Genomic DNA, 19,024 nt, shown 5'->3' with positions numbered 1-19,024 from the left:
CACCCATAGATCGTCGTCCTCATCTGACCGTCCACCTTGCATGCCATGATGCCAATTACGGAAACCCGAAGCGTTTGGCAATCGTGTCCACCTTCTTCTGGAAGCCATATTTCATTCACAAAAACCGTACACAATTCATGAGAGCAACTGAGCCTACGTGTCTTCCTCAGTTCTGCCTTACACGCCTCGCTCTCTTATTGGTCCGCGTATGGGGCCCAATCACGACCCTCCAAGGTCACGTGGGTCCCGCTCGTTCGCTACGCCACGTATCCCATTCCAGCCAATCACGTCCCTGCGCTGTTGCAGCAACTGTTGACACACGTGTCTGCTCCCACACGTGTCGCACTTGCTCTCCGTATAAATCCAAACCCTCTCATCAGCATTTAGCTCCGGAACTGAAACAAACTGAGTCTGTGAACGGATCGAGAGAGAGAGAGAGAGAGAGATGGATGGGAGAGGTGGTTGTTGTATAGCGAGGTACGCACATGGTGATGCGTATGATATGTCCAAGGTGAATATGATAATGCTAAGATTCCGACCGATAGCTCCGAAGCCCGTGAACGGAGGATCGGTCTCCGGTGGATCTATGCCGGAGAATATGACCGAAGTCTTGGTCAGAGGTGGTGGAAGAAGGAAGAGAAGGTATGCGAGAGACAATAATAATAGCGTGAAGCGGTGCAATAACAGAAAGAGAAAGGCTTCGCCGGAGCAAAAGAAACGCGGTGTCTCCAGCGAGACTGTGGTTACTCTGCCTCTGTTGCCGGAGAGTCCCGAACCGAAGGACTCGCCGGACGGAAGAAACCCCGCCACGGGGCTGAGTTTTGAGAATTTCGCTGGGAACAATAATATTGGTGAGTATCACTGTAATGACAAGGTGCGTGAGGTGATGCCACGTGGCAGGACGGTGAGGGTGGTGGGGTCGTGTGTGACGGTGGACTGCGTGACGGACACTTGGGTGGATGGAGACGGGCTGGGGTGTACGGACGTGGAGAGGAGGATGAATCTGGAGAGGGACACGTGTCCGGGGTTCGTATCGGACGGCGTGGGGAGGGTGGTGTGGACGAATGGAGCGTACAGAAACATGGTGGGCCAGGGTGGGGGTGATGAGATGATGGCCGTGTTGTTGGTGATGAAGGAGATGAGGGGGGCGGATCTGGTGCCGGCAGCGTTCACGTGCAGAGTGAGGGTGCAGTACTACAACGCGTGCAGCAGCGGAACGACGTCGTTGAAGTCGAAGGATAGTTGGAGCTCGTTGACGCTGCCGTGTGACGTGTGGAGAATGGAGGGTGGTGGGTTCGCGTGGAGGTTGGACGTGAAGGCCGCTCTTTGTTTGGGTCGGTATGGTACAAAAGCCGTTTGAACGTTCAAGTACTACGAGTGCGCTACTTAATTAACATCCATAGAGCCTTAATTAGACTAATTAATTGCCTTTAGAATTGTTAATATCTTGGTGTTTGATACTGTTAATCTTAAGCCCACGTTGGAGAAGAATTTACTTGCAATAGGAATGTTGTCGTGGCATGCATCTCAACATAAGAGAAGGAGGAGTTGAAACAATAAATTGTAGGATATTTTCTTCTCTCATGTTGAGATATCATGTCACTGTTTCCTTCCGTTAAGTTTTTCTCTGCACGTCGCAATCTACTTTCTTTGCTTAATCGATGTTAATCAAGTCCTTTTTGTCTCTGTGCGAATGTTTTTAATTAGTTATGTATATATATAACACGTGTTGAGATTAATTAAGCGAATTTACATATTTCAATTTCATGTATTGTTTTGTTTGATGTGGAAATGATGGCTATATTTTGGTGGTTTACATGTGATACGGTACCGTATGATTGATTTTATGTATATATTAATTGTTGGGGTTTAGAGCTATTTGGAGACTTGCAGTTCTTATACACAGAATATTGTTTTCTAAAAGATGATGACTGTTCATGCACAGAATATGAAGGGTAAAAAACTAGAAAAAAGGTTTGAGTAATGTTCTAGGAGACTATAAATGATAGTATATGAAAGGAAAGTGAAGGATTTTGGAGTACGTGTTAGAGAGAGAGAGTGGTGTTGGAGCAAATTAAAGCTGTAATTTAAAGGGACAAGTGGGCTGGGGACAGGTGGATGAGTTTGAGTAGGATGTGGTTAAAGATCTGAAAGCTTTGAGCTAGACATATCTTTTCTTTTGGAGTGAAACTTAGCTGCCCCCGGATACCACTAGGCGGTATCCCCATCATCTCTTTTCTCTCTCCTCTCTCCTCTATTTTTTTCTCTCTTTCTTTCTCCCTCCCTAGCGACACCACACAGGTGGCATCCAGGGATAGGTAAGTTTTGTTCTTTCTTTTGTGTTAGGTGAAAGTGCGGGTTCATGTTCATCCTCAGCTCTCTCTCTTCATTGCACCACGTACCTTGCTTCTTTCTCTGCATGCACAGTACAGTACAGCACAGCACACCGGGTTGCTTTTCATATTTTATTTCATAAATATCTAGATATTCCTTATTTCTTCTTTTCCATACTTTTTTTTTGTTTAATTTGTTTATTTTAAGCAAAAAGAAAAGAAATCAAGAAAATATAAGAGAAACATGTTTTAGTCTACCTGGTTGATTTTAATTTATTTTTTATATTGGAAGTAATTGAACCTTAGATCTAGCTAGCCTATGGCCCTATACCATAAAAATAAAAATTGTATAAAAATTAATATTGGACCTAGCCGGCCTGTTATATATTTCTTTTCTATGATGAATATTGTATAAAGGTTAATTAATTATATATTTCACATTATCTCGTACAGTCATACCTTCAAAACTGAACAGAATTTTGACACATCTGCAAGCAAAAAAAGGTGGAAATTAATAAAAAATAATATAATAATAACGTTGAATATTCCATTAATGGCAGGTTACAAAATTACATATACTGTAGCTACTCTTGCAAAGGGGGTGAGGTTCCTCTTTTGGGACCATTGGATTGCATCCACGGTACCCCCAATACAGATCGATCCAACGATCCTCCATTAATAATAACCAAAGTCAAGTTATATATTGGAGAGACACTGTTATTGATTTGGTAATAGTAGAGGTACTAGTGGTAGTAACAGACAGACACTAGTGATTTGAAAAGAAGATGATGCATGCATGTGAATTTAGAGCCTGGATGACCCCTTTGGGTGGTGAATGACGATATGATTATAAGCATCCAGAGTCAGAAAATCATCAAGTGTTTGGGCAGTGCATTGTCTGGTGAAGATCTTGCAAGCTTCCTTATACATTCCCTTCTTGAACTTCTCCTTCCCAACCTCTCTTTCAATCCTACCCATCTCTTCCTCCACAACTCTCCCAAACAGCTCCTTCCCAACTCTAACTCCAAGCCCATCTCCATCCAATTCCACTCCATACTTGATCCACTGCCAGTTCTGAACCCTGCTTATCTCAGCTGTGGCAGCATCTTCCATGAGGTTGTAGAGAGGCACTGACCCTGCACCAGTCAGCCATGCTGCCAAGTACTGAATCCCAACCCGGGTATTCAGCCGGAGACCGTCCATGGTTCGGGCTCCTCTGGGCCTCTGCAAGAGGTCTTCCTCAGTTATGTTGGCTGCATCTTCTCTCCTCATGCTTTGGATTTGGTTGGGGGCATTGCCCATGTTGTTGGTGAAGATTTCCATGCAGGCTGGGATTAGTCCTGGATGTGCTGCCCATGTTCCATCATGTCCTGCTTTCACCTCTCTTAGCTTGTCCTTCCTCACCAAATCCAATGCTGCTTCATTTGCAACTGGGTCATCTCTAATTGGAATCTGAGCTGCCTGTCCTCAAATTCAAAAATTACCCAAATGAATTTCATTTATATTCAACATTGCTACCAATTGCTAGTTCGTCACTACCATATCAGTCAATTATCCGAAAAAAGAACTTGGACCAATATGTGTGCACGAGATGCACATAGCTTGTCCTATGTGACAGAAATTAATGCTTAAATGAACAACAATTACATACCATGCCTCCCATGGCATGCACACCACGCCTATGGCATGTCCTTATAAGGCGTTCAGAGTAACTCTTCATGAAGTGTTGAGCCATGCCAACCTGAACCCGGTCGGGCAATAGGCGGTCCGGGTGAGCCTGGAAGGTTTTGACATAGCTGAAAATGTAATCCCATCTTCCACAGTTCAAGCCAACAGAGTGATCCCTCAGCTCATACAGAATTTCATCCATTTGAAACACAGCTGGAAGTGTTTCAATCAGAACAGTGGCCCTGATGCTTCCTCTTTCTATCCCTGCCATCTTCTCTGCCTTCTCAAACACACAGTTCCATATTTTAGCTTCCCTGCCAAAATACTCTTGCCAATTAATATTCATATTCTTGAAATAGAAAAGATAAGGAGAAAAATAAATTCGAAGGGTACCCTTTTCAAGTTTTCCTCATAGGAAATTCATGAGCGACATCCACAATGTTCAAATTGCATAATGACATGAAATTCGAATACTATATCTGTAAACTATGACACAATTTATTTGGTGACACTACTATTATTGTTGTATTATGTCGTCCCAAAAACGATTAAATATATTGAAGCAAATAACTTTAATTAGCTTGTTTGATCAAAGGTGATTAGTCCTCACCTTGAATGCTCCATTTTAGGGAGATAGAAGAAAGGTCCAAACCCTGCACCTTGGGTTTGGCGGAAAGCTGCATAGTTGTGGTAAAAGTAAAGGCCAAAGTCCACAAGGCAACCAGTTGCAGGCTCACCATCAATGAGAATGTGAGCCTCAGGCAAGTGCCAACCTCTTGGACGCACAAAAAGCTTGGCTCTGTTGTGCTCATTCAGCTTGTAAACCCTCTTCCTGGCCTTGTCATGGAAGGTTATGCTCCCATCAACAGCATCTTTGAGATTCACTTGGCCTCTTATCAGGTTCTCCCAGCTTGGTGACAGTGCATCTTCAAAGTCAGCCTACAAATTCGAAATTAACTTGGTCCCTTAATTACTTTTGTTGGATTTAAACGTACGTGTTACTAACTGTTTAGTACACCGTCCTAGACTGAACTATATATACTTGGTAGACTAAAATTGTACCATATGGAGGCATGAATTTAAGAAATTATATGATGCTTAAGTAGTGGTAAAGACCTCTAAAACCTTCAATCAATAAATACAGTCTAATTCATTACAATTTAACACAATTTAGTGTAGCCCAGTTAATTTAATCTAATTCAACATAACAAAAAGGTAGAAATGTACCACATACATAAAACTCACTCATATTGACAAATAATTACATAAGACTCACTTATATAAATGAATGTTACGTGTTTTATCACATATTTTTAATGTGAACACTATATGTTATACAAATATATTTAAAGCATTTTTACCTAATAGTAAAAAGTGATCCCTTAACATATAATTAACTAATTAAGAGTAAAAAATTACCTGCATGTCTACATTATACAATTTTTCTTTATGACATGTGATGTTGGTAGAATTTTCTTTCAAGAAAGATTTGATCTCTAAATACGATGCAAGTTAGACCCGCTATAATTTATAAAAGCATATGGTAAGTAAATATAGGTGGACATGTTGAAGCAGGTAGGACCCACTATAAAATATATGCAACTATGCAAGTTGCAGATAACCTTAGTGATGAAAGTAGTCAACATACCATGAAAACTTTTGCTCCAGAATTGAGGGCATTGATGACCATCTTCCTCTCCACAGGTCCTATAATCTCCACCTTCCGATCAACCACTGCTTGTGGGACAGGCGCACACACCCAATCCCCTTCCCTTATGAACTTGGTAGCCGGGTCAAACCCAGGCAAACCCCCCTCATTGTACCTCCTCTTAGCCTCCTTCCTACATTCCAAGGCATACTTGACACGGTTCCTAAACTCCCTCTGCAACTCCACCACGAATTGCAAGGCCTCCTTGGTCAAAATCTTTGCAAATTCTTCGTCATACCGTCCCCGAATCTCCATTCCTTGGGGGACATCATAGCCCGCACCAGTACCCTTCACGAGTACTGGTGCGTGGTAACCATTTTGTGTCCCAAGACCCATCATTTTTTTCCTTCTCTCCTAACAAAACTATGCTATGCTTTTGTGGGATTTTGAGGATAAGGAAAGGTATAGCCATAGATATATATATAAGGAAAGGTGTTTGATACTGTTAATCTTAAGTCCACGTTGGAGAAGAATTTACTTGCAATAGGAATGTTGTCGTGGCATGCATCTCAACATAAGAGAAGGAAGAGTTGAAACAATAAATTGTAGGATATTTTCTTCTCTCATGTTGAGATATCATGTCACTATTTCCTTCCGTTAAGTTTTTCTCTGCACGTCGCAATCTACTCTCTTTGCTTAATCGATGTTAATCAAGTCCTTTTTGTCTCTGTGCGAATGTTTTTAATTAGTTATTTATATATATAACACGTGTTGAGAATTAATTAAGCGAATTTATATATTTCAATTTCATGTATTGTTTTGTTTGATGTGGAAATGATGGCTATATTTGGTGGTTTACATGTGATACGGTACCGTATGATTGATTTTATGTATATATTAATTGTTGGGGTTTAGAGCTATCTGGAGACTTGCAGTTCTTATACACAGAATATTGTTTTCTAAAAGATGATGACTGTTCATGCACAGAATATGAAGGGTAAAAAACTAGAAAAAAGGTTTGAGTAATGTTATAGGAGAACTATAAATGATAGTATATGAAAAGAAAGTGAAGGATTTTGGAGTACGTGTTAGAGAGAAAGAGTGGTGTTGGAGCAAATTAAAGCTGTAATTTAAAGGGACATGTGGGCTGGGGACAGGTGGATGAGTTTGAGTAGGATGTGGTTAAAGATCTGAAAGCTTTGAGCTAGACATATCTTTTCTTTTGGAGTGAAACTTAGCTGCCCCCGGATGCCCTAGTGGTATCCCCATCATCTCTTTTCTCTCTCCTCTCTCCTCTCTCCTCTCTCCTTTTTTTTTTTTTTCTCTCTTTCTTTCTCCCTCCCTAGCGACACCACACAGGTGGCATCGCGGGGATAGGTAAGTTTTGTTCTTTCTTTTGTGTTAGGTGAAAGTGCAGGTTCATGTTCATCCTCAGCTCTCTCTCTTCATTGCACCACGTACCTTGCTTCTTTCTCTGCATGCACAGTACAGTACAGCACAGCACACCGGGTTGCTTTTCATATTTTATTTCATAAATATCTAGATATTCCTTATTTCTTCTTTTCCATACTTTTTTTTTGTTTAATTTGTTTATTTTAAGCAAAAAGAAAAGAAATCAAGAAAATATAAGAGAAACATGTTTTAGTCTACCTGGTTCATTTTAATTTATTTTTGAGTAAATTATAATTTAGTACCTCAATTATACATTGATTTTCAACTTAGTACCCCAACTTTCAAAATATGCAAAAAAAACCCTCAACTTTCATTTCGTGTCAAATACATACCTCTGTTACATTGTCCGTCAGTCAGGCCGTTAACCGCCTACGTGTCGCTGACGTGGGCCACGCAGACAGCTACCCTGGCGCAAACGTGGCTGCAAGAGGTTGGTTTTCGCCTAAAATGGCCATGTCAGCCCTGCCACATCTGGTAAAATAATAAAAAAATAATTTAAAACTCAAAATTGATTTGAAAGAAGATGCCGTTGCAGGTCTCTCTGTACCTCTCTTTCTCTATCTTCCTTGAAACCATGTGCCATTATTAAAAGGTTAACCTCCAGATCTAGCTTCTTCACTCCCCAGAAAAAGTGAAGTCAAGATAACCCTTCCTCTTCCTGCTTCATCTTTCTTTGTTTGGTATTAGATTGGTTTTTTTTTTTTTTCCAGTTCTTGCCTCAAATGGACTGGGTATCATGTCGGTGTGGTAATCGAGCTTTACTCTTCACCTCGTGGACGGATTTGAATCCAGGAAGGAGATTCATTCGATGTCCCAGATATGGAGTTAATAGAGCTTTAATTTGATGAAGTATAGTTTTATGCTTTGATGGTTTGTTGTTTGTAAAGTGACCATTTTTTTTTTTACTGGTTGTGCATTTGCAGCAAAGAGGGTGTCAATTCTGGGAGTGGGTAGACCCCCCCATGTGCGAACGTTCGAAGAACATCATACCAGGTCTGTTGAAGAGGATTGAAGTGGCTGAAGATGAATTGAGAAGGGTTCGAAAGAAGGATAAAGTATTTTGGGTTATAATGGTGTTGGGTTGGATTTTTTTTATTGTGTTGTATGCTAAAAGCAAAAATGACTAAGTGGTTAAGGTGTTAAGGGGTTTGGGATGTTCCCTTCGTATGTCTTTGCTTTTTATATTTTATGGCTATTTTGTTAAAGGGTTTATGAGTTAAGGGCTAAGCTTTTTGGCATATGTTGTTCTAAACCTACCGAAGGTTTTATGTGATTTTCCCTGTGTATGATACTCTTTGTGCAATTTGATAATTTTTGTGATTATGTTGCAGCTTTGAAAAAATGTGTGTGCATAATTAAATTGAACATTTTGAAATTTATCATTTTGCATCTGAGTACATAATTAAATTGAGGTAGCCTAAATGTTAGCCTGCAATTAGTGATCCACAAATATGTACAAGGGTTTTGAGCAAAAATATAAAGCATAAATAAGCATTGCCATTAACTAAAATTCTAAAAAGATCCAAGATATGCAATACTGCATAGGTTCAAATTATAATTAAAATCCATAATTCACCACCAATGCCAACTATACCAAAATTGATCAAAACAACAAAATCTGTCCAAAAGCACTGCCATTAACTAAAATTCTAATAAGTTCCAAGATATGCAATACTGCATAGGTTCAAATTACAATTAAAATCCATAATTCACCACCAATGCCAACTATACCAAATTTCACAAAAACAACAAAATCTGCCCACAAAATCCATCCAAAATCTGTCCAAAACCATCCAAAAACTATTCAAAAGACCATTCAAAAACTATTCAAAAGCTGTCCAAACCCATTGATAGACGTATTCAATCACTACTTGGCATTGGTTGACCTCATTCATCACTGTGATGGTTGTGTTGCTGGTGGTGTATTACATGTAGCATCTTGGGAAGATCTAGCCTGATAGGATGATCTGGTGCTAGTAGAAGATCTTCTTGCCTTCATTTTGTCAATAAGAAATTAAGGTTAAACATACTAAAAGTAAAATACTAATTTCTACATGCAACATCTCAAGTAAGACACTAATTTCTACTTGCAAAAATGAAGCTAACGTAGTTTCAACAATGTGAAATTACCCTTGTGTTCACTCTCCTTGCTTGTGGTTCTTGAGATATGCTTGGAGTGGCAGATGTACATGCCTGCAATGGTATTGTTCAACCATAATTAGTATCCCTTAATAGTTAACAATAAAGTTATAAAATTCAAATTTGTAAAATACCTGAGAATTGGATCGCTTTCTTGGCCTTTGAGCTGGTCTCTCCTTAGGCGGCCTATGCCTATGACATGTTCTAACATTATGACCAGTGGCATTGCAGTGACTACACCTTACAGTGGCTTGTTCTTTCCTACCTAGGTTAGTGAGCTCACTTAGTGCTGCTGTTGAAATCACTTCATTCTGTGACTTTCTCCTTTTCATTCGGGGCCTCCCTGGTTGCCTATTGTACTGAGGGGGGGTTAGTTGAGGATTGTCATTTGCATCCCAAAGTTTCATTCCATTCACAGGATTGATTAAGCACTGATATGACTCCAAATATGTGGCCTTCATATAACATTGGTTCACAAAAGCCTCAGGTTTATACTTCATGTAGTTCATTGCAGCCACTGCATGGATGCATGGGATACCAGTTAATTGAAATCTCATACACTTGCATGTATGATTTCCCAAGTCCACAGTATATTGATGGCCACCTCCTGCATCAACTTGGTACTGAGTACCTCCCCCCCCATGTAACCAAACATATCTGAGACCCAACCTTGTTGTCTTCTAGCTTTTTTTTTATTTTAGGGCATATGTCACCACCATCAAAAGCCACCATTTTGTCTCTTCTGACTTGTATCCTTTTCATTAACATTGTTCTTATCATTTCCAACATCGTTATAATGGGCTTGTTCCTTGCTTTCAGAATAACTGAATTGAAGCTTTCACATAGATTATTTAACAACATGTCACATCTAGGAAAGCCACTAAAGTGTGACCTGCTCCAGTGTTGAGCTGGTCTGTCCTTCAACCACCCATATGCACCAGCATCAAGTCTTTTAACATCCTCCATTGCCTTGTTGAAATGAGCAATTGTTGTTGCCTTGTTGAAATGAGCAATTGTTGTTGCTCTTGCACAATTCCACATTGCTCAGAATGAGTTCCTTCGATGATTTTTTTGGCTGCCCTCAAAGCCCTATATGCTTGCGTTTTGGTAACCCTACATCCCCACTCAGATTCAACAGTATGCATGAATGATTCAGCAGGCCATGTTGGATTATTTTTTATCTTCTCAACATATTTCTCAGTGATCCATCTACTGAACACATTCCTATTTTGATGCATCCTATTGCAAGTATGATGTTTGTTGAATTTTTTGATTTGCAATGTAGAGTCTCTATACATCTTTCCGACCCTCATCTTCCAAGGACACCCAGTAGTGCACTTCACATGGAGTTTAAACAACTCATTTCTGGTAAATTTGATTGCGCCCAACCCATGCTTTATACTGTATTCTCTCACTGCTGCCCTAAACATTTCAGCATCCCTGAATAATTGACCAAGAATAAATTTTGGGTCTGCCATATCGGTCTTGGGATTGAACTCAGGCCATCTTCTGTACTGAGGACCCTCATCATCAGAGCCATGCACACTTTGCAATTCATCTGTGTTATAATCTTCAGGATTGTCATCAATCTCACCAACATCTAAATCCCTTTGTACCCTGTCAATATTGGGAGTATATCTGGTACTACTTCTTTGGGTGGACCGCCTTGTATTTTGTTGAACCTCAACACCTTCTGTACTCCCTGCATTTTGCTCAATGTCAACATCTTCAGCTCTAACAATATTTTGTGGAGCATCACTTCTTGTTGGTGCATCTTGTGCTTCACAAGTTTCATCAACAAATCTCCTCATTATTCTGTGATCATCATCTGGCCCATAGTCTACATCAATAAAATCAGTTGGAAGATCAGTGGTTGCATCATTCTCACGTGTAGGTGCTTCCTCATTCTCACATGTAGGTGTTTCATCATTCTCATTTGCAGGTGCTTCATCATTCTCTACTGCAGGTGGTTGTCCAATCTCATCAATTAGTGCCGATTCATGACCAACTTCAAGTGCTATATCAACATATGGGGCTCTGTCACCCACTTCATCCCCTATATCATTTGCATCCTCTTGTTTAGCCTTTTGGTCATCTATACCATCTGATGAATTGTTACTTTTATCATCTTTTGGTGGTGCATCATCATCATCATCATCTAAGATTTCAATCCTAACAGTACTAGGATGTCTGTCTATCTCATCCACATATGTCTTATGCCTTACATATGCCTCATCTGGTGTTAGGTGCTCAAAGTACATGTCTATTATATTAACCTCTTCTGTCACATAACCACACATGGTCACCACATCTCGTTCCCATTCCAGCCACCTTAACCCTTCCTCAAATGATAGCTCTGGTACTTTGTAGTGGTACAACACAAATGTCTCCCTATAACCTAACTTTTCAGCCATATCATCAATCCTTACGAATGACATTAGGTCTACATCACAATGATCAACCCAGATAACTTGTCCCCCTTCATAATTAGTTGGTGTCAATATCCCACCATGATGCAAACGTATAGAAAATCTCTCTGGAATGTCTGCACACCACACATGAACAAAAAAAGCAACACTTTACAGGTTAGAGCACAGTGTAAAGTAACTCACTTTTAACACACACACATGCACACACAAATCACACTTTGTGTTGTAAAATCCCTAGTTTGACCACACACTTGCACTTTAATGTTTTACCTTGCCATTACAACCACTCTTTTATTGTGTTCTCAGGGGGCATATAGGACCACAAGGGAAAAAAGCCATTAAAGTGTTTCTTGGACCACCTACTAGTCAAAACCCATTCTTTATTACTCCAACAACAAGCAGCCAAGCAACTCACACTAAAGTAATACACTACCAGACAAGCTAACATGAGAATATTCAAACTCAAGCACATGACACGCACTCATCCCCACACACAACATTCATACATATATATAAACCTCACAAAACCTTTGTAAATTACAAAAAATGGAAACTCTGCAAGAGTTGCTTACCATATATTGGAATATCATAGTCATTGACTGAGCGAAAAACCCAACGCATATTGCACAATTGGACGTCTTCTTCCTCAGATCGGTACGAAATTTTCACTGTCTGTGAGCAAGAGCCAGCGATTCCTGCGACTATCTGAGGAAATATAAGGTTTCCATTTTAGTTCTTAGATTTTTATGGGCTTCGACTTTTCAAGATTGAGGGATCTCGATGTTAGAAGTCCTGGGTTTTCCAAATCTCTGGATAGGAATGTGTTTGCTTTTTTTAGGAGATAAGGGTCTGAATTCTTGTGCTTTTAATGTTGATTATTTCTTTTCTTTTTTTTATGTTTTTATTTGTTTGTTTAATTATTTTTTTAATTTTTAATTTTGTTTACTCATGGTTTCAATACAGGTGTCGGGACATGGCAGTTCATTTTTTAAGGGTCAGGGCTGACGTGGTCATTTTAGGCGGGAACCAACCTCTTGCAGCCACGTTTGCGCCAGGGTAGCTGTCTGTGTGGCCCACGTCAGCGACACATAGGCGGTTAACGGCCTGACTGACGGGCAATGTAACGGAGGTATGTATTTGACACGAAATGAAAGTTGAGGGTTTTTTTTGCATATTTTGAAAGTTGGGGTACTAAGTTGAAAATCAATGTATAATTGAGGTACTAAATTATAATTTACTCTTTATTTTTTATATTGGAAGTAATTGAACCTTAGATCTAGCTAGCCTATGGCCCTATACCATAAAAATAAAAATTGTATAAAAATTAATATTGGACCTAGCCGGCCTGTTATATATTTCTTTTCTATGATGAATATTGTATAAAGGTTAATTAATTATATATTTCACATTATCTCGTACAGTCATACCTTCAAAACTGAACAGAATTTTGACACATCTGCAAGCAAAAAAAGGTGGAAATTAATAAAAAATAATATAATAATAACGTTGAATATTCCATTAATGGCAGGTTACAAAATTACATATACTGTAGCTACTCTTGCAAAGGGGGTGAGGTTCCTCTTTTGGGACCATTGGATTGCATCCACGGTACCCCCAATACAGATCGATCCAACGATCCTCCATTAATAATAACCAAAGTCCAGTTATATATTGGAGAGACACTGTTATTGATTTGGTAATAGTAGAGGTACTAGTGGTAGTAACAGACAGACACTAGTGATTTGAAAAGAAGATGATGCATGCATGTGAATTTAGAGCCTGGATGACCCCTTTGGGTGGTGAATGACGATATGATTATAAGCATCCAGAGTCAGAAAATCATCAAGTGTTTGGGCAGTGCATTGTCTGGTGAAGATCTTGCAAGCTTCCTTATACATTCCCTTCTTGAACTTCTCCTTCCCAACCTCTCTTTCAATCCTACCCATCTCTTCCTCCACAACTCTCCCAAACAGCTCCTTCCCAACTCTAACTCCAAGCCCATCTCCATCCAATTCCACTCCATACTTGATCCACTGCCAGTTCTGAACCCTGCTTATCTCAGCTGTGGCAGCATCTTCCATGAGGTTGTAGAGAGGCACTGACCCTGCACCAGTCAGCCATGCTGCCAAGTACTGAATCCCAACCCGGGTATTCAGCCGGAGACCGTCCATGGTTCGGGCTCCTCTGGGCCTCTGCAAGAGGTCTTCCTCAGTTATGTTGGCTGCATCTTCTCTCCTCATGCTTTGGATTTGGTTGGGGGCATTGCCCATGTTGTTGGTGAAGATTTCCATGCAGGCTGGGATTAGTCCTGGATGTGCTGCCCATGTTCCATCATGTCCTGCTTTCACCTCTCTTAGCTTGTCCTTCCTCACCAAATCCAATGCTGCTTCATTTGCAACTGGGTCATCTCTAATTGGAATCTGAGCTGCCTGTCCTCAAATTCAAAAATTACCCAAATGAATTTCATTTATATTCAACATTGCTACCAATTGCTAGTTTGTCATTACCATATCAGTCAATTATCCGAAAAAAGAACTTGGACCAATATGTGTGCACGAGATGCACATAGCTTGTCCTATGTGACAGAAATTAATGCTTAAATGAACAACAATTACATACCATGCCTCCCATGGCATGCACACCACGCCTATGGCATGTCCTGATAAGGCGTTCAGAGTAACTCTTCATGAAGTGTTGAGCCATGCCAACCTGAACCCGGTCGGGCAATAGGCGGTCCGGGTGAGCCTGGAAGGTTTTGACATAGCTGAAAATGTAATCCCATCTTCCACAGTTCAAGCCAACAGAGTGATCCCTCAGCTCATACAGAATTTCATCCATTTGAAACACAGCTGGAAGTGTTTCAATCAGAACAGTGGCCCTGATGCTTCCTCTTTCTATCCCTGCCATCTTCTCTGCCTTCTCAAACACACAGTTCCATATTTTAGCTTCCCTGCCAAAATACTCTTGCCAATTAATATTCATATTCTTGAAATAGAAAAGATAAGGAGAAAAATAAATTCGAAGGGTACCCTTTTCAAGTTTTCCTCATAGGAAATTCATGAGCGACATCCACAATGTTCAAATTGCATAATGACATGAAATTCGAATACTATATCTGTAAACTATGACACAATTTATTTGGTGACACTACTATTATTGTTGTATTATGTCGTCCCAAAAACGATTAAATATATTGAAGCAAATAACTTTAATTAGCTTGTTTGATCAAAGGTGATTAGTCCTCACCTTGAATGCTCCATTTTAGGGAGATAGAAGAAAGGTCCAAACCCTGCACCTTGGGTTTGGCGGAAAGCTGCATAGTTGTGGTAAAAGTAAAGGCCAAAGTCCACAAGGCAACCAGTTGCAGGCTCACCATCAATGAGAATGTGAGCCTCAGGCAAGTGCCAACCTCTTGGACGCACAAAAAGCTTGGCTCTGTTGTGCTCATTCAGCTTGTAAACCCTCTTCCTGGCCTTGTCATGGAAGGTTATGCTCCCATCAACAGCATCTTTGAGATTCACTTGGCCTCTTATCAGGTTCTCCCAGCTTGGTGACAGTGCATCTTCAAAGTCAGCCTACAAATTCGAAATTAACTTGGTCCCTTAATTACTTTTGTTGGATTTAAACGTACGTGTTACTAACTGTTTAGTACACCGTCCTAGACTGAACTATATATACTTGGTAGACTAAAATTGTACCATATGGAGGCATGAATTTAAGAAATTATATGATGCTTAAGTAGTGGTAAAGACCTCTAAAACCTTCAATCAATAAATACAGTCTAATTCATTACAATTTAACACAATTTAGTGTAGCCCAGTTAATTTAATCTAATTCAACATAACAAAAAGGTAGAATTGTACCACATACATAAAACTCACTCATACTGACAAATAATTACATGAGACTCACTTATATAAATGAATGTTACCTGTTTTATCACATATCTTTAATGTGAACACTATATATTATACAAATATATTTAATGCATCTTTACCTAATAGTAAAAAGTGGTCCCTTAACATATAATTAACTAATTAAGTAAAGAATTATCTGCATGTCTACATTATACAATTTTTCTTTATGACATGTGATGTTGGTAGAATTTTCTTTCAAGAAAGATTTGATCTCTAAATATGATGCAAGTTGGACCCGCTATAATTTATAAAAGCATATGGTAAGTAAATATAGGTGGACATGTTGAAGCAGGTAGGACCCACTATAAAATATATGCAAGTTGCAGATAACCTTAGTGATGAAAGTAGTCAACATACCATGAAAACTTTTGCTCCAGAATTGAGGGCATTGATGACCATCTTCCTCTCCACAGGTCCTGTAATCTCCACCTTCCGATCAGCCACTGCTTGTGGGACAGGCGCACACACCCAATCCCCTTCCCTTATGAACTTGGTAGCCGGGTCAAACCCAGGCAAACCCCCCTCATTGTACCTCCTCTTAGCCTCCTTCCTACATTCCAAGGCATACTTGACACGGTTCCTAAACTCCCTCTGCAACTCCACCACGAATTGCAAGGCCTCCTTGGTCAAAATCTTTGCAAATTCTTCGTCATACCGTCCCCGAATCTCCATTCCTTCGGGGACATCATAGTTCGCACCAGTACCCTTCACGAATACTGGTGCGTGGTAACCATTTTGTGTCCCAAGACCCATCATTTTTTTCCTTCTCTCCTAACAAAACTATGCTATGCTTTTGTGGGATTTTGAGTATAAGGAAAGGTATAGCCATAGATATATATATACACAGAGAGAGAGGGTAGCCTGAAATGTAAAGGAGTGGATAGGTCCGTAGAGGGTTATCGAGATGGGGTCAAAGGAGACGGTGCATGGCATTATGTGCGTAAGGCGAGCAGGTTATGATGCACAATGCAAGTTATTGATGATGAAGAGGAGGAGGATAAGGAGGGTGGTGCTTTGAATTTTGTGCCTGCCTTGGGGGTAGAGTCGATTAGAATATAGAGGAGGATTGGTGGGACTTGTATGCATAGATGCCACGCTTTTACAATGTCATTTATGCCATCAGCGTTTTGTTTTTTGGGTACAACTGTACAAGTACCAGTGCTATGATGTGTACATGAGCAATTGTATTTGGTATTTCTGGCCCTCTCTGCGCTTCACTCCAACTTGAGCTTAACTCAAATTTGATTGGGTCACTAATTTCTCTATCTAAGTTCAACTTGTGGAATTTCTCCACCTATAAATTATGGTACATGCATAATCATTGAGAATAAGGGTTTCAAGTCATCCACCAATATTAATTGCTTACTCAAATTTTTGAGTAGGTTAAAATTGATTCGGATTCAATTGTTCAAATTACATCAATAAAAATTTAAAATAGTAAGGGCCTGTTTGGATTAAAGATTTGGATTTGGATTTGGATTTCAAATTCATGTATTTCAAATCCTTAGATTTCAAATCCTATTATTTGGATAAAAACAACGAAATATGAGCATTTCAATTTAAGAATTTTTAATTTTTATATATACTGCAAAATATGATGAATATATATTGGCCGGAAAAGTGACCGGAGGAGGTCGCTAGAAAGTGGCCAGAGGGGTCGTCGGAAAAGTTGGCCACCGGGGTCGCCGAAAAAATTGGCCGGCGGTGGTTGCCAGAAAAGTTGGCCGGAGGGGTTGCCGAAAAAGTTTGTCGAAGGGTTGCCTAAAAAGTTGAAATCTATGGACTGGGCCTTTAAATCCGACCATGGATTTGGGCCAAATCCAAATTCATTTCTTAAATTGAATCCAAACATGAAGATTTGAATTTGAGGATTCCAAATCCAAATCCACCCCATGAAATCCAGGTTTCCAAACGGGCCATAAGTATTTTCAATTTTTAGCTTAATTTCATTTATTCCTCATCTTTTCTTTGTCTCTCTTTTTGCTATTGACCTGTATTATCGCTCTTATGTTTGTCTCTCTTCCTTCTCTCTGCTCAGGAAAACATGAACAAAAACCTTATTAAAACAAGGGATTCATATATATCTTCTAGACTTCTACCAATATTTTTTTGGTAGACCTCTACCAATATTTGTGGTATTGATGACCCAATGCTTATGTTTAAAACTACAACACGTACGTTACCCTTGAAAAAATAGACTACACTATTATATATTTTTAATTATGTATAATTGTCTTTTTGATATAAGTCATATATAAATGCTAAATCTTAAATTCTATCTATATTACAAAACAAAACGGTTTTTGAATTATTTTCAAATCCGAATGGCTAAAATTGTTTCGGCTTAAATTCAATGGTCGGTTATCTATTTTCTAAATTTACTTTCCCACTCATGAGAATTAGTTTGCCGCCTCTCTTTTCTTAATTAATTTTTTCAAATTTATTTTCCGTTATCTATTAAACTGATTGCGCTTGCCAACATATCAGTGTTTACACAATAAAAAAAAGTCGTTTTACACTCATGAGAATGAGTGTGGAGAGGCTAATAAAAATATAAAACAACTTGGAGTAGCAAAAACAGGATGAACTAGAATCCTCCTTCTAAATCGGGTTAGTGTATACATTTGGTCACAGAACATGTTATAAATCGTCTTGTAGAAAAGGCCTAAAAAGCCCATATGGGTTTGTTAAAAAATAGGCCCAAAAGTCCATTAAGACTAGGCCTCCATGGCTCGTGTCCATAAGATGTCTAAAGAGGCTTTATTGGACTTTGGACAAACCAAAACCAAAATAGCAAAACTAAAATGGAAGGCAAAATAAAATAGAGGGGGCTATTTAGACCACTCAAAACCATTAAGTTGACCACCTCCACAATTTTTTGCCCATTTTGCCCCTGCATTAAAAAAAAAAAACTCATTTCTCCAATTTTGGTTGGCCATCCCTCCCCGCTGCTGGCGCAACCCTACCCCCTCCCTACTGCCGGTGCGACCCCACCCCTCCCCATCGCCATCGCGACCCACCCACCCGGATCTCCTTTCTCTCTCTGCCTTCTTCCCTCTCTTTCCCCTCTCTTTGCCTCCCTCCCTCACCAGACCACCATGGGTGGCCGGCACAACCCCACCCTTCCCAGCCATCGACGTGACCCCACCCCTCCCATCGCCGGTCAACCCTACCCCTCCCCATCGCCGGCGCGACTCACCTACCCCTGATCTCCCTTCCCTCTCTCTCTGACTTCTGACTTCTGACTTCTTCCTTTTCTCTCCCCTTTCTTTGCCTCCCTCCTTCACCGGACCACCATAGATGGCCGGCGCGACCCCATAGACCTCCAGATTGGTGGTCGCGCCGGCCACCCACCCATGGTGGTCCGGTGAGGGAGGGAGGGAGGCAGAGAGAGGGGAGAGAAAGGGAAGAGAGAGAGAGAATAGAGATCGGGGTGGG

General features: G+C 40.1%; 3 protein-coding genes across 3 annotated transcripts; 1 reads left to right on the top strand and 2 right to left on the bottom strand.

Moving 5' to 3' along the window:
* The first annotated feature begins 445 nt into the window (after positions 1-445).
* Positions 446-1,473, top strand: LOC147274595 (uncharacterized). Its single transcript, XM_086228099.1, has one exon. The coding sequence runs from the start codon at positions 446-448 to the stop codon at positions 1,358-1,360; it is 915 nt and encodes a 304-aa protein (XP_086084225.1). The 3' UTR covers positions 1,361-1,473.
* Positions 1,474-3,137: 1,664 nt separating this feature from the next.
* LOC147274594 (malate synthase, glyoxysomal-like) lies at positions 3,138-6,048 on the bottom strand. Its single transcript, XM_086227865.1, has 4 exons — positions 5,650-6,048; positions 4,612-4,940; positions 3,985-4,315; positions 3,138-3,794 (listed from the first exon to the last, which is right to left on the bottom strand). The coding sequence occupies exons 1-4, from the start codon at positions 6,046-6,048 to the stop codon at positions 3,138-3,140; spliced, it is 1,716 nt and encodes a 571-aa protein (XP_086083991.1).
* A 7,393-nt stretch (positions 6,049-13,441) lies between these two features.
* Positions 13,442-16,342, bottom strand: LOC147274593 (malate synthase, glyoxysomal). The gene is made up of 4 exons (XM_086227863.1): positions 15,944-16,342; positions 14,916-15,244; positions 14,289-14,619; positions 13,442-14,098 (listed from the first exon to the last, which is right to left on the bottom strand). The coding sequence occupies exons 1-4, from the start codon at positions 16,340-16,342 to the stop codon at positions 13,442-13,444; spliced, it is 1,716 nt and encodes a 571-aa protein (XP_086083989.1).
* Between the last annotated feature and the right edge of the window lie 2,682 nt (positions 16,343-19,024).

Source organism: Dryas octopetala, chromosome 9, assembly GCF_963921425.1.
Source record: "Dryas octopetala chromosome 9, drDryOcto1.1, whole genome shotgun sequence".
Lineage (NCBI taxonomy): Eukaryota > Viridiplantae > Streptophyta > Magnoliopsida > Rosales > Rosaceae > Dryas > Dryas octopetala.
Note: the sequence above shows the minus strand (reverse complement) of the source record. Positions and strands in the feature narration are given on the sequence as shown.

Bases quoted from the DNA above. Each gene is read 5' to 3' on its own strand.
- LOC147274595 (XM_086228099.1), top strand. From the start codon at position 446: ATGGATGGGAGAGGTGGTTGTTGTATAGCGAGGTACGCACATGGTGAT.
- LOC147274594 (XM_086227865.1), bottom strand. From the start codon at position 6,048: ATGATGGGTCTTGGGACACAAAATGGTTACCACGCACCAGTACTCGTG. The intron at 4,316-4,611 runs GTGAGGACTAAT...GTATTTTGGCAG, and splicing joins CCTAAAATGGAGCATTCAAG to GGAAGCTAAAATATGGAACT. The intron at 3,795-3,984 runs GTATGTAATTGT...ATTTGAGGACAG, and splicing joins TGCATGCCATGGGAGGCATG to GCAGCTCAGATTCCAATTAG.
- LOC147274593 (XM_086227863.1), bottom strand. From the start codon at position 16,342: ATGATGGGTCTTGGGACACAAAATGGTTACCACGCACCAGTATTCGTG. The intron at 15,245-15,943 runs GTATGTTGACTA...TCGAATTTGTAG, and splicing joins CTGGAGCAAAAGTTTTCATG to GCTGACTTTGAAGATGCACT. The intron at 14,099-14,288 runs GTATGTAATTGT...ATTTGAGGACAG, and splicing joins TGCATGCCATGGGAGGCATG to GCAGCTCAGATTCCAATTAG.